Genomic DNA, 14,517 nt, shown 5'->3' with positions numbered 1-14,517 from the left:
ATTTAATACAATTAAAAAATATTAGCTGAGAGGAATTAACTGTCAATTCGTAAATTGAATATAATATGTTATATTTAATTATTGTATATAATGTTAGCTTAAACGAATTAAGATGTTAATTCGTAATTAAACATAAACGGTTATATTTAATAAGCAAATTATAAATATGCGATATTTATAGTTAATGTATATATTATACAATATTGTCATAATAAATGTTGATGATTGGTATTGATAAATCGATTTAAGTATTATAAGTGGACTTATTAATACATGTCGATATATATATGACAATTGATAAATAATACATATTATATACAATTAAACAACAACCAAAATAAGAAGATTATATTCTCATTTTGGTGGTTGGGGTCTCGGTCAAACCGAGTAAAAGAAGGAAAAATTATCTCCCTTTTTATTCTCTTATTTTCGGATATAATAAGTGAAGGGGATTCATTTTCCTTAACCTAATATTCTCTCATCGAAAATCACTCAAAAACCCTAAATTAATCAGTAAATTTTGGGGATCTATTCTAGCAAGAACAAAGGCATATCTCATATCATCTTGGGTGCAACGATTAGGCGAATATCATTGCGATATTGTTCTTAGGCCGATTCTGCTAGGACCGAAGGTTGATTATTAATCCTCTACTATTTTGTTTATGTATTTTCTTTTATGACTAGTAATCATCTTTATAATTTCGTTATAATCCTTATGATTTAAAGGGAAGTATACCGATATTTCCCACAAGTGGTATCAGAGACAAGGCCACAAAATTATTTTTGATGATTTTTATAAATGAATTCAAACAAAATATTTGAGAAAGAAAAAAAACAATCGGCCGAAAAGAAAAAAAAAATTGCCGTGAAATTGTTTTTTCAGCCGAGTTGATGTTCTTGTTTTTGTTGCTTTTGTTCCATTTAGATTTATTCATATTATTGTTTTAATAGGTTAAGATGATAATATCATAAATTTGTTGATGTTTTGATTTAATTTGCATTAAATTGAAATGTAAATGGAATTGTTTTGATTAATAATGATTTTTGTTTTTGCTATATAGTTTTTGGCATACATGATTAAATTGTTGTTTAGATCATGATTCATTAATATTGATGATAATGCCAATCTTGTTCTAGTAGCAACTTTAAACAAACGTGTTTATTATTAATTGGGTTGTTTTTCAATGATTTTAGGGCTTAATGCCGCAAAAAAAAATGGAATCTGTTTTGTTTTTTTTTTTTTTAGTTTAGCCGAGTTAAATAAAAAAAAATCTTTTATTTTTTTGGTTTTTGCTGAAATGCCGAGAGAAAAAAAAAAAGGAAGAAATTTTTTTATGTTTTTTTCGTTTTGCTGTTATGCCGAGAGCTGGAAAATAAAAAAAAAAATTTTGTTTTTCCTTGTTTTGCCGAGAACAAATAAAAAAAAAGGGCATTTTTGTTTTTTGTTTGTTTTGTTTTTGGCCAATATTGATTATACATTAAATTAATAATGTATGATTAATTGTTGTGAAGAAGTTCACAATTTTTAGATACCTAATTATTTTAAAGAGGTTTAAAATATTGATGGATTAATTCATATTACAAGATTAATGTGAATTAAGATTGAAATTAATGTGAGTAATTGAGGAATTGTCACTTAATTTGATCAATTAAATAGGTGGTTTGGATAAATTAATCTATATAATTAAGGAATTATGTTTTGTATGTTTAATTTATTAGTTGATGCATTTTATATAGTTGAATGTTTTGATTGAATGGTTTTATTTACATATTTTTGCAATCGGTTGTAATTTGTAATACCTAGTGTGGCCTTAGTCAATTATGTTTTCGTAATGAAGGAAACATAATTTTAATGTAATTTGAGATCTCGAATCTCATTTAAATTTTCTTTAGTTTTATGGTTTTGAAATTAGAATGTAAATAGGTTTATTATGTAATTTATTTATTGTAATTTTCAAAGAAGACTAAAGATGGAGATTGGATCGCTCACTCCCGCTACATGGACCAAGATGGAACATCAAGACAAGCTTCTCGGGTCCAAGGATGGATTCCAAAATTGTATTTAATGTTCATTTTGGTAGATAGGCCACACTAGCACTTTATTTTGTTTTACGTTTTTCCACTCTTATTGCTTTTCATTCACATGATAGTTAGTGCATCATATTCCACCTAAACCAAACCACCTACTAAAATGCATGAAAATTGACTCATATAGGTTGAATGTTAGTTTTCATAGACATACAGATGTCACACTTTTTAAGCCATCACCTAAGTTTATTCATTCTCGCATGCTAGATATTAGTTCACTTAAAATGAATTAAAATAAAGTTGATGGGATCTTCCTCTAAAACTGAAATTGAGACTAGTCTTTATAAGGGCAAACAACTATGAAACCCTTATTCGTCGGTAGGAATATAGGACCTTACTCTCCATATGACCCCTTCTACGTTGGGTAAGTAGTTTGTGTTGACTTAGTTTACCTCAACATTATAGTCCGAAGAGTTTCTCGTGATTATGATGGACTAAAGATAGAATTTACAGAAATTTATCGACCAAGAATTCTAATAGTAGAATTAGCCAAGAGGTTGGCTTATCAATTTACATATAATTGAGTCTTGGGATCATTTATATAATTCCTGAGGGAGGTCAATTGTATAAATGCTTGAGCCTTCGCGTTATAACAGTATTGCATTAGACTCAAATTATAAACGATGAGTATGCTTATTATATTTATTCTTCTTCTCGCAGTGTAGAATACGTCTTATTTTGATAATACTGTTACAACAAATGGCTGGAAATAACGAAATCCCTATGCCAAGTGCCACACTTGGACGCGAGTCCTGGCTAAAAGCTTTCATAGACCACATGAATCAGTTCACACGTCTGAAAAATGACGGGTCCAACTTTGCGGACTGGGAGGCATCATTGCGGAATGCTGCCATTGCTGACGGTAAGCTCAAGTACATAACTGAGCCAATACCGCCAAACCCAGGTCCCAATGTAGGAGTCAATGAGTCACTTGCATATAGTGACTTCATTATGGAAGCGGGTGCGATAAAGAACGTACTCATCTTTGCAATGAAAACCAATTTGCAAAGACGCTTCATTGCCCAAGGTGCAAACAAGATTTTCACCAAGCTCACTAACGAGTTCTCAAAAGCACCGAGAATCGTTACTTATGAGCATACGTGTCGCTTCTTTGATGCGAAACTCCAGAAAGGCCAACCGGTTAGCCCACACATTCTTAACATGATTGAGAATGTCGAGAAATTAGAGGCACTTGATTGCAAAATCAGTGAGAGCATAGTCATTGACCGTATGCTTCATTCACGTCATGATGGTTTTGCCCTTTTCAGAGCAAATTACTATATGAATGACATGAAGAAAAGTACTCATGAGCTACACTCACTTCTCGTACAGACCGAGAAGGATATGAAATTGAGTGGGAGCATGAAGCAATATGTTCTCATGATTTCCAACAAGAGTAACGGTAAGGGCAAGGCTTACGGCGACCTAACTGTAGGAAAGCCGAAGTTTAAGAAGCCAGTAAACGGTAAGAGTGGGCCTGGTGAGACTAGTGGCTCACTAGGCAAGGCAAATAGCAAGAACGGTAACGTTGAATGCCACCATTGTCACAAGTCTGGACATTAGAGGAGGAACTGTCCCATTTACCGTGAGGACATAAAAGCAGGCCGTGTCAGTCCTGTTGGTATGTCGTCTTATATTCATATTATTGAGATGAACCATGCAAGTTTCGGAACTTGGGTACTTGATACTGGTTGTGGTTCTCATCTGTGTTATCATTTGCAGGGCCTAAAGAACATCACACCTCTCGCAAAGGGTGTTGTGGACCTGCGAGTCGGGAATGGAGCACGAGTTGCTCCAGTCTCAAAAGGAACATACGTAATCCAGCTCCCTAGTGGTTTTGAGTTATATTTATATAACTGTTACTATGTACCTAGTTTATCTAAGAACATTATTTCTGTTTCCGTACTCGATAAAGACGGATTTACATTTTCAATAAAGGATAATAGCTGTATTTTCTCTTTCAATGAAATGATTTATGGCAACGCAGTTTCCATGAATGGAATTTACATCTTAGATCAATCCACAGATATATTACATGTGAATAATAAGAAGTTAAAGGTTGGTGACAAAGATCAAACCTATCTATGGCATTGTTTAATGGGACACATAAATGAAAAACGTGTAAAGAAACTCGTCGAGAATGGGACTATTCCCGCATTCGATTTTTCTACATATGACACGTGTGAATCATGTCTTATCGGCAAAATGACTCGAATTTCCTTCAAAGGTGTTGGAATGCGCGCTAGTGACCTATTAGGACTCATACATACTGATGTATGTGGACCTATGTCAATTACCGCTAGAGATGGCTATAGATATTTTATCACTTTCACGGACGATTTGAGTAGATACGGATATGTCTACTTAATGAAGCATAAAAGCGAGTCCTTTGAGAAATTCAAGGAATACCAGAACAAGGTTGAGAACCAACTGGGTAGAAAGGTTAAAGCACTCCGTTCAGATCGGGGTGGCGAATATCTTTCAAATGATTTTGATCAACACCTTAAAGACTGTGGAATCGTTTTACAGTGAACTCCACCTGGAACACCTCAATTAAATGGTGTGTTCGAACGGAGAAATCGAACACTACTTGATATGGTTCGATCCATGATGAGTCACACGGTAGTGCCTGATTCATTATGGGGTTTTTCTCTTTTGTTAGCTGCTCTTATACTTAACCGAAGTCCGACTAAAGCTGTCGACAAGACTCCATATGAAATGTGGAGGGGAACGGTCCCCAACTTGTCCTTTATTCGGGTTTGGGGCTGCGAGGCTTATGTCAAGTGGAGACACGAGGATAAGCTCGGCCTGCAATCGGTCAAAACATACTTTATTTGTTATCCAAAAGGAATGTTTGGTCATTACTTCTATTCGCCTACCGAACATCTATTTTTTGTTGTGGCTAGTGCAAAGTTCTTAGAGAAAGAATTTCTCGAGAACAAGTCAAGTAATAGAACCTTCGAGCTGTCGGAGATTCCAGAACCAACAACCGAGGAACGGATGGAGGAAGTTGTTCCTCCAACTGATGATACGGTTAATATCCCTCAAGAACCTAGGAGGTCGGGTAGAGTCTCTAATCCTCCGGACAGATACATTGGTATGGTCGAGGAGAATGACGTTTTGCTCCTAGAGAGTAATGAACCCACAACCTATAAAGGTGCCATGGCCTGTTCCGACTCAAAGCTATGGCTTGAAGCCATGCTATCCGATATGGACTCCATGTATGAGAATGACGTATGGGATCTTGTTGATTTACCTAATAAGGTAAAATCTCTATAGTGTAAATGGCTTTACAAAATAAAGCATTCTGTAGACATGCAACCAGATACCTATAAGGCACGACTAGTGGCAAAAGGTTTCACTCAAGTTCACGGATTGCATTATGATGAAATTTTTGCACTTGTAGTCATGCTACGTTCCATTCGGATAATCTTAGCGATTGCCGCTTTTCATGACTATGAAATTTGGCAAATGGATGTGAAAACTGCCTTCTTAAACGGTTATTTGGAGGAAGAGTTGTACATGGTAAAACCCGAAGGTTTCATAGATACTGAAAATCCTAAGAAAATGTGCAAGCTTAAGCGTTCCATTTATGGACTTAAGCAAGCTTCTCGGAGTTGGAATCATCGTTTCGACCAGGTGATAAAACATTATGGTTTCACTCGATCGGTCGAGGAACCATTCTTATATATCAAGTCGAGTGGGAGCAAGATTGCATTCTTGATATTGTATGTCGATGACATACTCTTGATTGGGAATGACATTCCTCTCTTATCTTCGGTTAAAGGATGGTTGAAGAACCATTTCCAGATGAAAGATCTGGGTGAGGCACAATGCATATTAGGAATCCGTATCTATTGAGATAGATCACGACGGACGTTATCACTGAGTCAGGAGTCTTATTTGGATAAGATTCTTGAAAGGTTCAGCATGACCAACTCCAAGAAGGGGAACCTTCCAATGACGTATGGGATGCAGTTGAGCAAGTCTTAGTCACCCACGACGCCTGAAGGGATTAAGCGCATGAGTCGTGTTCCTTATGCATCTGCAATAGGATCAATCATGTATGCCATTATATGCACACATCCAGACATGGCATATACATTGAGTATGATGAGTCGGTACCAAAAGAATCAAGGTGAAACACACTGGATAGCTGTTAAAAACATCCTTATGTACCTATGGAGGACTAAGGATAGGGTATTGACTTATGGAGGAGATACTAAGCTATGCGCAATCGGTTACGCAGATGCTAGCTTCCAAACCGATCGGGATGATTCAAAATCTCAGTCCGGGTTCGTCTTCACTCTTAATGGTGCTGCGTTCAGCTGGAAGAGTTCCAAACAGGATGGTGTAGCAGATTCTACCACTGAATCCGAGTACTATGCCGCTTCAGAAGCAGCATTGGAAGCTATATGGATGCGTCAATTCTTACAAGGACTTACGATAGTTGCTAGTTCGAATGACCCGATCACCATCTATTGTGACAATAGAGGTGCCATCTTCTAGGCTAAGGAGCCTAAGTCTAGCAACAAGTCTAGACATGTACATCGGAAGGCTCACCTGATCCGTGATTACGTGGAGCAAGAGGAGATAGTGATTGACAATATAGCTTCGGATGATAACCTCGCGGACCCTCTCACTAAACCGTTGAATTATGATAAGCATGAAGGGCACGTTATTTCCATGGGAATTAAACGTGTTCCTGAGTTGTAGTAGTTGATTATGGATTCGATACATTATCTTTTTCATATACTATTTATAACTTCATCGTTTTAATATAATATTTTATTTTTCATGTGGATTGTACTGATAACATTGAACGCCACAAAGTGAACTGAATTACATTATATTTGTTTTGGTCCGTAATCGCCCATATGAGCTGATAACTCTGGCTATTATATTGTGCAGTCGATTGATGGTGGGTTCAACGAGCCATAAGTCAAACAGTTGGCTGATCGATCACAGATACGAGTTATAATGATATCTCGTAGGACAAAATATGTGACAACGTAATGGAGTCCTAAATGTTTAAAAACATTCGGTGCCAGGTCGTGGATTGGACGTTCATTGTGTTCCTAGAGTCGATTCTTTTGACTATCTACTGTCTCTTGAGATTAAGGCAGTTTTTGTGTGACTTTGGTTTCTTTCTCATGGTCTGCCGTAACAAGAGACTAAGTAGATTTTTTCTGGGTCATTTCATACTGTGCTTATATCTGCAGGATTCGAGTTGAATAAAATATCCAACCTTTATCAGGTTTAGTTATTTCTCAGGGCCACTCGAGGAGTTCTAACTGAAATGCATGGCCATGCTCGAATGATGATTCGTTTATCAGTTAAGTTACTCTCTAGTCGGGGAAACCACTCTTGATATTCATCACTTGTAAAATACGACCTTTGTGAATACGGACTTTGCAAATTGTTTTATATTGAGTGGGAGAAATTTTTGGATATGAGAATCGGTTATCGCACATACACTTGTGAGGACAAGTGGGAGTTTGTTGGAGCTTGTGTCCTCCACAAATTAGTGTGATAACATTTATAAATCTCTTATAGGTTCACAAGGGCATACTTCGTATTTTATCAGTTGATTAACGATTACTTAATAACGGTTGGCTTGCTAGAAAGTTTGACGTTATTATCATACTGATGGCGGTGATCAAATGGTCCCTAAAAGTCACACCTAAAGGATGTGTTTGAGAGATGTGATTATGGAAATGTAATCACATTGATGCCTAATGACTAAAAGGTTAGTCCATGTAATTGACTAAAAAGTTAGTCAATGTGATGATGAGACGATTATTTAATACAATTAAATAATATTAGCTGAGACGAATTAACTGTCAATTCGTAAATTGAATATAATATGTTATATTTAATTATTTTATATAATGTTAGCTTAAACGAATTAAGATGTTAATTCTTAATTAAACATAAACGGTTATATTTAATAAGAAAATTATAAATATACGATATTTTTAGTTAATGTATATATTATACAATATTGTCATAATAAATGTTGACAAACTGGTATTGATAAATCGACTGCAAGCTGTTATAAGTAGACTTATTAATACATGTCGATATATGTATGACAATTGATAAATAATACATATTATATACACCCTCCTATTCACTATATTCTTCCCCTTTCCTTTTTGCACAAGAAATAAGAAAGTGAATTTGGACCACACAAAACACACTACCCCACATGCAATTTAATTTGGACCACACAAATCAACCCAAAAAAGGAAATAGGGAAGAAAACCCGAATAATCCGAATAAGGAAATAAGGAAGAATATAGTGAATACGAGGGACTACAATTAAACAACAACCAAAATAAGAAGATTATATCCTCATTTAATATTCTCTCATCGAAAATCACTCAAAAACCCTAAATTAATCAGTAAATTTTGGGGATCTATTCTAGCAAGAACAAAGGCATATCTTATATCATCTTGGGTGCAACGATTAGGCGAGTATCATTGCGATATTGTTCTTAGGCCGATTCTGCTAGGACCGAAGGTTGATTATTAATCCTCTACTATTTTGTTTATGTATTTTCTTTTATGACTAGTAATCATCTTTATAATTTCGTTATAATCCTTATAATTTAAAGGGAAGTATACCGATATTTCCCACATTTCGGTATGGACATATGGACTGTTGTTTTGTTTATTGATGTTTCATACCAGTTGCGGCTTGGGAGTGAGAGTAGAGTATGATATGGAAGAGAGTTGCACATGTGGTCGTTGTAATTATGGTATAGTGATATCCTGTTGATGGGACACAGTTGTGAGGTGTTGTTAGAGTACTTTCGATCTTGTTTTAGAGGAGGCATTGGTTAACATAGTTGTGGCAAGAGTTTTGTGGAATGGGTGTGCGCCGAACCAAAAGTGGCAAGTGGTTTGTAATCTTTATTGGGAAAGTGAGTATAGAGTTTTGGGAACTATTATTATGTTAAGTTATGGATGAGTATTACGGCAATAAACAGGAGAACTTGAGGATCTAGTGTAAGTGTATGTAACAATTGTAGATCGTGAGTTTTGATTGTGAAGATAAGTGCATGTATAAAGAAGTATGTCGTTTTGCGATAATGGTTATGCTAAGGATTTTGTGGTATAGATTAGGTGGTGTGCCAAATGAATTGGGGTATGACAACAGCTAGAGTAAGAGAGTCTTGGATATAGGAATGGATGTACGTAGGTGTTGAGGCTATAGGCGGTTATCGGTGACATGCGGTGGTGATGAAGATAGTGAGAAGATATAGTGAGTTACGAGGACGTAACATCTATCTTAAGAGGAGTAGGATGCGACAAAGAGAGTTTGATGGTTGTACATGTTGTAGTATAATTGGAAGTTTGGGTGTTGGTGTGGAATAAAGGATGGATTTGTGATGCGGTTTATTTTTATTAAAGGTACTAGCAGTGCTTGTAGTAGTATGATGTTTATGAGGGTGAGTAAAGTTCTATAGTGTTTATGGATTGGGTGATGATGTTTATGTGTATGAGTAAACTTCGAGGACGAAGTTCGTTTTAAGGGTGGTAGAATGTAACATTCTATTTTGGTGTTGATATTCCGTCTGGTGTTGATCTTTTTTGGTGGATTGTCTTCGTATTGAGTTGCTAGTGAACGTTATGAAAGTAAGACAGAGTTGGCAACACTTATGTTGTGGGTAATTGATAGTATTATGGAGTTAGTATTGAGAGGTTATGCTGTAGTGGAGACGATATCGTGAGCCGTGTTGTGGAAGTAAGCATGGTTAGTGGAATTAGTGTTAGGTGTTCATGTTTTATAGGTTGGGTTGGAACTTCGGGGACGAAATTCTTTTAAGAAGGGAAGACTGTAATACCACGGTTTTCTAAGTCTGTTACTCGGCCGAATATGGCTTACTCGGCCGAGTGAGTGTGTCGTGTGTTTCTGGACAGTTTCCTGCCTAGGAATACTCAGCCGAGTATACTCTATACTCGACCGAGTATCCGGTCTGAAGGGTTTTATTTCCGCGGTTTGATTTAGAAAGGATTAGAGTTATATAATACACAATTTAGAGTTCTTAAACATTTTAACAAAACCTAAGCAGTACAACGTAACTCTAATCCTCTCCAAATCTCTCTCTCTCTCTCTCAAGTGTACGGATCATTCGTGTGTCTAGTTCATCTTTCCTTCCATCGATTATGTCGGTAAGCTTCTGATTTCATAAGTTCCATTGATTTATCTTTTAGGGTTTTGCCCTAATTTGTGATTTGGGGGAAAGGGGTTTTGCCATATGGTAATTGGAATTATGTGATTGTTGTTAGGTGGAGATTTCGTAGAAGACCCTTTCTAGCTTGCTTGATTGTCTCATTACCATTTTTCCTAAGGTAGGATTTCCCTACTCGGTTTACTTTTAATTGATTTAAGATTGTATTGTGATTGTTGTACGATTGATATTGTGATTATCTGCTGATTGTTGAATTGGAGTTAGATGTTGGAGTTGTGATGGTTGATGGTGATGTTCGCGAGGTGCGTCCTCGATTGAGTGGAGTCACTTGCGGGAGTGGCTTCACGCCCTAGTTTCGCCCTCTGTGGAACCCGCCACATGAGGGGATGTGCACATTAATTGACAGGGTTATCGTTCGTTGATGAGCGGGGGCTTAGGTGGGTACGGCTGCGGTCCCCCCACTGGCAGGGCTACACACTTTAGTGTGTAGTCAGTTACATGTTGTGATTGGGAGTTGGAGGAGGATGATGATCAGCTATTTATCTTTTCGTACTTTACTTATGTTGATTATACAGTAACTGACCCCGTTGTTGTTTTTATAAAATCTGTGGTGATCCATTCGGGGATGGTGAGCAGATTGTAACAGGTGATGATGTTTACTAGCTATGGGGACGAGATGCGGAGTCATCACTCGAGTCTAGCTTTCGCTGTCATAAAAGTTGTTGATTAGTTTTAGTTGTTGAATATTAGTAACCTTTATTTTGGTTTTGGTTTTTGGAATATCTAAACATTAATCAGTTATACTTTAATAATTGTGTTTTGGATTGGTAACATTGATACACTAACCTTGGGCAACCGAGATGGTGACGGTCTCTCATGCTAAGGTGGTCCTGGTAAGGCACCTTGGTATGTGGGGGTGTCACGGAGGGTGGCAAAGTGTAGTCTTCGACATTACTATTTACTATTACTATTATTGTTTGTGTGCTTTCCTTTTTAGTGTTGTGTGATGGGCTTCGCCCGGAATAAAATATTGTAACGGCCTTCGCCCGGAATTTAGAATAAATAAAAACTTATTATTTATTAGAAATCCCCAGTTTTCTGCATCTTTCATTTTTGTTTTACATGTTTCGGTTGTACGTTGCCTACGTATCTGCTTTGCAACAGAATCAAATCGAGTCCGTAGTTCTCACTTAAAATATTTCATGGAGTGTTGACAAACAACTCACAACTTATTCTAAAAACATTTGCAATTCAAAAATTATTTCATAACATTTGAGAATGAGGTCATCAAGGATAGTATTTCGTCAACTGGTCCAAATTCGTAGGATTTGTTAAGTCATTCCTATCCAAATTTGTTAATCGAATAGCGCCTCCTGACAAAATCTTTTTTACCAAATAAGGGCCTCCCCAATTTGGTTTAAACTTACCCCTCGGGTCAATAGGTAACAAAGCTCTGACCGACTTAAGAACCAGATCACCCTCACTAATCCCCCTTGGCTTCACCTTTTTGTTGAAAGCTCTCTCTATCCTTTTTTGTAGAGTTGAAGGTGGTATAATGCGTTCAAACGCCGCTCGTCAAGCAGGACTAGTGAATCACACCTTGCTTGGACCCAATCTGCTTCGGGAACCTGGCTTTCCAGTAGGATCCTTAGAGATGGCACCTCTAATTCAATCGGTTGGACTGCTTCCATCCCGTAAATTAAGTAGTACGGGTTGCACCCGTTGCTGGATCTAATCGAAGTTCTATACCCCCATAATGAGAAGGGTATCGTCTCTGGCCACTCCCTATAGTTGTCAGACATCTTCCTCAAAATGACTGTAAATATTTTATTAGCAGCCTCCACTGCACCATTCGTCTGTGGTCAGTATGGTGATGACTTGTGATGTTTGATTTTATACTTTTCAAGTATAACTGCAGCCTCAACTTGAAAATGGGTTCCATGATCGCTGATGAACTTATGTGGTACTCCGTATCGGCAAATGATGTCATTCTGAATGAACTGTGCTACTTGTTTTGCTTTTAGTATTTTATAAGACTTAGCCTCTACCCACTTCGTGAAGTAGTCAATTGAGACAAGGATAAAACAGTGCCCTCAAGTTCCTGATGGGTTTACTTTTCCAATGATGTCAATTCCCCAGGTTGAAAATGGTCAAGGTGACGTCATGTTGTATAACATAGAAGGTGCCACATGCTGCACATTTGTGAATATCTGACAATTGTGACAGTGCCTGACATACTTGCAACAATTGGTTTCCATCGTTGTCCAACAATAAACAAGCCTCATGATCTTACGGACTAACATATGGGCATTCATGTGTGGCCCACATTCACTGTCATGGACTTCCTCTATAACCTTTTCAGTTGTCGGTTTATCGATGCATCGCAACAAAACACCTTGAGCCGTCTTCTTATACATCTTCCCATCATCGGTCCTGGTGAATTAGGTGGATAACATTCGCAGAGCGCACTTCCCACGCGTGTCAAGTTCGGGAGGATACTCTCATGTTTCCTTGAATTTCAAAATGGCTTTGTACCAGGGTTCGGTTTCACCTTCCTCGGCATCATCGATTGCATTCACATAGGCAGGTGACGATCTTCGTTCGACACATATTGGCATACTGTCTATGTGGTCGGGAATGTTGATCATGGCGGCTAGCTTGGACAATGCATCTGCAAACTGATTTTCCTCTCTCGGGAGGTGAACATATCGAATATCCTCGAAGTACTTTTCCAATTCTTCGATTCTGGTTTGATATAGGGCCAAACTTTGGCTCTTAATTTTCCACGACCCACCCACTTGATTAATCGCAAGGGACGAGTCTCCATGTACAAACAACTTCTCCACAACCAAGTCAAGAGCACTGTGTAAACCAGGCAAACATGCTTCATATTCAGCGGCGTTGTTCGTGACATTGAAATCCAGCTTGATGGACATGGGCACGTGTTCACCTGTTGGCGAGATAAGAAGAATGCCCACTCTATATCCCATGTAGTTCGATGCTCCATCGAAATACAAATCGCATACGTCATTCTCTACGTGAACCACGTCTTTGTCGGGAAATGACCAAGTGTCAACGAATTCTGTTTCTTCGATTGAATTGTCGGCGAGGAAATCGGCAACTGCCCTGCCCTTGATCAATTTCAAAGGTACATACTTGAGATCAAACTCTGATAGCATGAGAGTCCATCTCGACATTCTTCCATTTAGCAGTGGTTTTTCAAACAAATATTTGATCGGATTCATTTTGGAGTAGACACTCACACTGTAGCTAAGCATGTAATGTCTTAATTTCTTCATTGCCCAGACTAGGGCCAAACACGTCTTTTCAAGAGGTGTATACTTTACTTCATAGTATAAAAACTTTTTATTGATGTATTATATAGCTCTTTCTTGTTTGTCAACTGTTTGGGCTAACATAACCCCCATTGCTGTATCCGTAGCAGTTAGATACAATGATAACGACAGCCCGGCTACTGGTGGGCTCAAAACTGGTGGATGATAGGCTTATCGCGTACCTATGCAAAGATAATTTCCCTAGACACAAATTAATGTAGTAATAGGGGTCGAACACAAGGAAACGGGAATTACGTCATGAATTGCTATGGGTAAATTTTTATCAAGGTCGACTTCGATTTGGGTTTGGTTTGTTTGGTTGATGATTAATAAAAATTGCGATGTAAATAATATAATAAAAGAGAGTCTAAAGGGTTCGGGTCACTCATGCAAAGGTAAACATATGAACATGATAAATTTGGTACTAATAATTTTGTCAATTGTTTAGGCTTAAAGATACCCACCTTACGGCATTAGTATCAACCATAGACCGGGTCCTAGAAAAACTCTCGTCCATGACTAGGTCGTCCTACCACACATGCTTAGTCTAATTTAATTTCGTGCCTCTCGACTTTAGAATGAATGAACAAATTTAATCTACGATTACGGCCGATAACCAAAGATTAAGCGTAACAAAGCAAACATGTGATGGAAATAATTGAACAATATTATTATAAACTTATTTAAACATGTTATGTATTTGATTTTGCATGGCTCCCCTAGCCTTTAGACTAGGAAATTTAGCTACTCATACTAAAATGTAAATTGCAAACTAAATTATAAGAAATGTTAAACATGGTTGTTTGATTTATGTAAATTAGATGATATAACATGCTAATGTAAAATGAAATGCTTGATTATAATAACTATGTGGTAACTAAAATAATAATGTA

General features: G+C 37.2%; 1 protein-coding gene across 1 annotated transcript; it reads right to left on the bottom strand.

Annotated features, from left to right (window-relative positions):
* Window positions 1–12,790: 12,790 nt before the first annotated feature.
* LOC141631620 (uncharacterized) lies at window positions 12,791–13,486 on the bottom strand. Its single transcript, XM_074444265.1, has one exon. The coding sequence runs from the start codon at window positions 13,484–13,486 to the stop codon at window positions 12,791–12,793; it is 696 nt and encodes a 231-aa protein (XP_074300366.1).
* Between the last annotated feature and the right edge of the window lie 1,031 nt (window positions 13,487–14,517).

Source organism: Silene latifolia, chromosome Y (genome assembly GCF_048544455.1).
Source record: "Silene latifolia isolate original U9 population chromosome Y, ASM4854445v1, whole genome shotgun sequence".
Taxonomy (NCBI): domain Eukaryota; kingdom Viridiplantae; phylum Streptophyta; class Magnoliopsida; order Caryophyllales; family Caryophyllaceae; genus Silene; species Silene latifolia.
The sequence above is the reverse complement of the archived record's forward strand: the minus strand, read 5'-3'. Positions and strand labels throughout refer to the sequence as shown.